The sequence below is a fragment of the Nestor notabilis genome, unplaced genomic scaffold (genome assembly GCF_000696875.1).
Source record: "Nestor notabilis isolate BGI_N333 unplaced genomic scaffold, ASM69687v1 scaffold9458, whole genome shotgun sequence".
Taxonomy (NCBI): domain Eukaryota; kingdom Metazoa; phylum Chordata; class Aves; order Psittaciformes; family Psittacidae; genus Nestor; species Nestor notabilis.
The window spans coordinates 1-334 of record NW_009938701.1 but is presented as its reverse complement, the minus strand read 5'-3'; the positions used below and the strand labels follow the sequence as shown (position 1 = coordinate 334).

The 334-nt window shown below is 50.0% G+C and overlaps 1 protein-coding gene across 1 annotated transcript in view; it reads left to right on the top strand.

Annotated features, from left to right (window-relative positions):
• LOC104409565 (arf-GAP with dual PH domain-containing protein 1-like) overlaps positions 1–266 on the top strand; it is a gene marked incomplete at both ends in the record, with an annotated part of 46,160 nt that extends 45,894 nt beyond the window's left edge. Inside the window, 1 exon segment of the mRNA XM_010019473.1 lies at positions 195–266. Within this exon segment, the coding sequence (XP_010017775.1) occupies positions 195–266 (72 nt within the window).
• Between the last annotated feature and the right edge of the window lie 68 nt (positions 267–334).

Here is a 334-nt window from a genome sequence, read left to right as displayed (position 1 = left end):
CCACCCCCCCCTCCCCCCCTGCCTCACTGCTGGCCCAGTGGCTTGTGGGGGCTCATGGTAGCCCAGAAGCTGCCTATTCTCAACTTTCCCAGCCCACAGGGCTCCTCCGAGTCCATTGATACTCCTGGATCATGCCTGGTAAGAGAGGAGCTGCGATGCTTTGGTGTGTAATCTGGCATTTTCTGACTCTTCAGCAAACAGAGGGATTCAAGAAGCGATGGTTCACCATGGATGACCGACGGCTCATGTATTTCAAAGATCCCCTGGTAAGATGAAGGTGCCTGGGCTGTCTGTTGGGAATTATCTATAATAATAATAATAATAATTATAATAA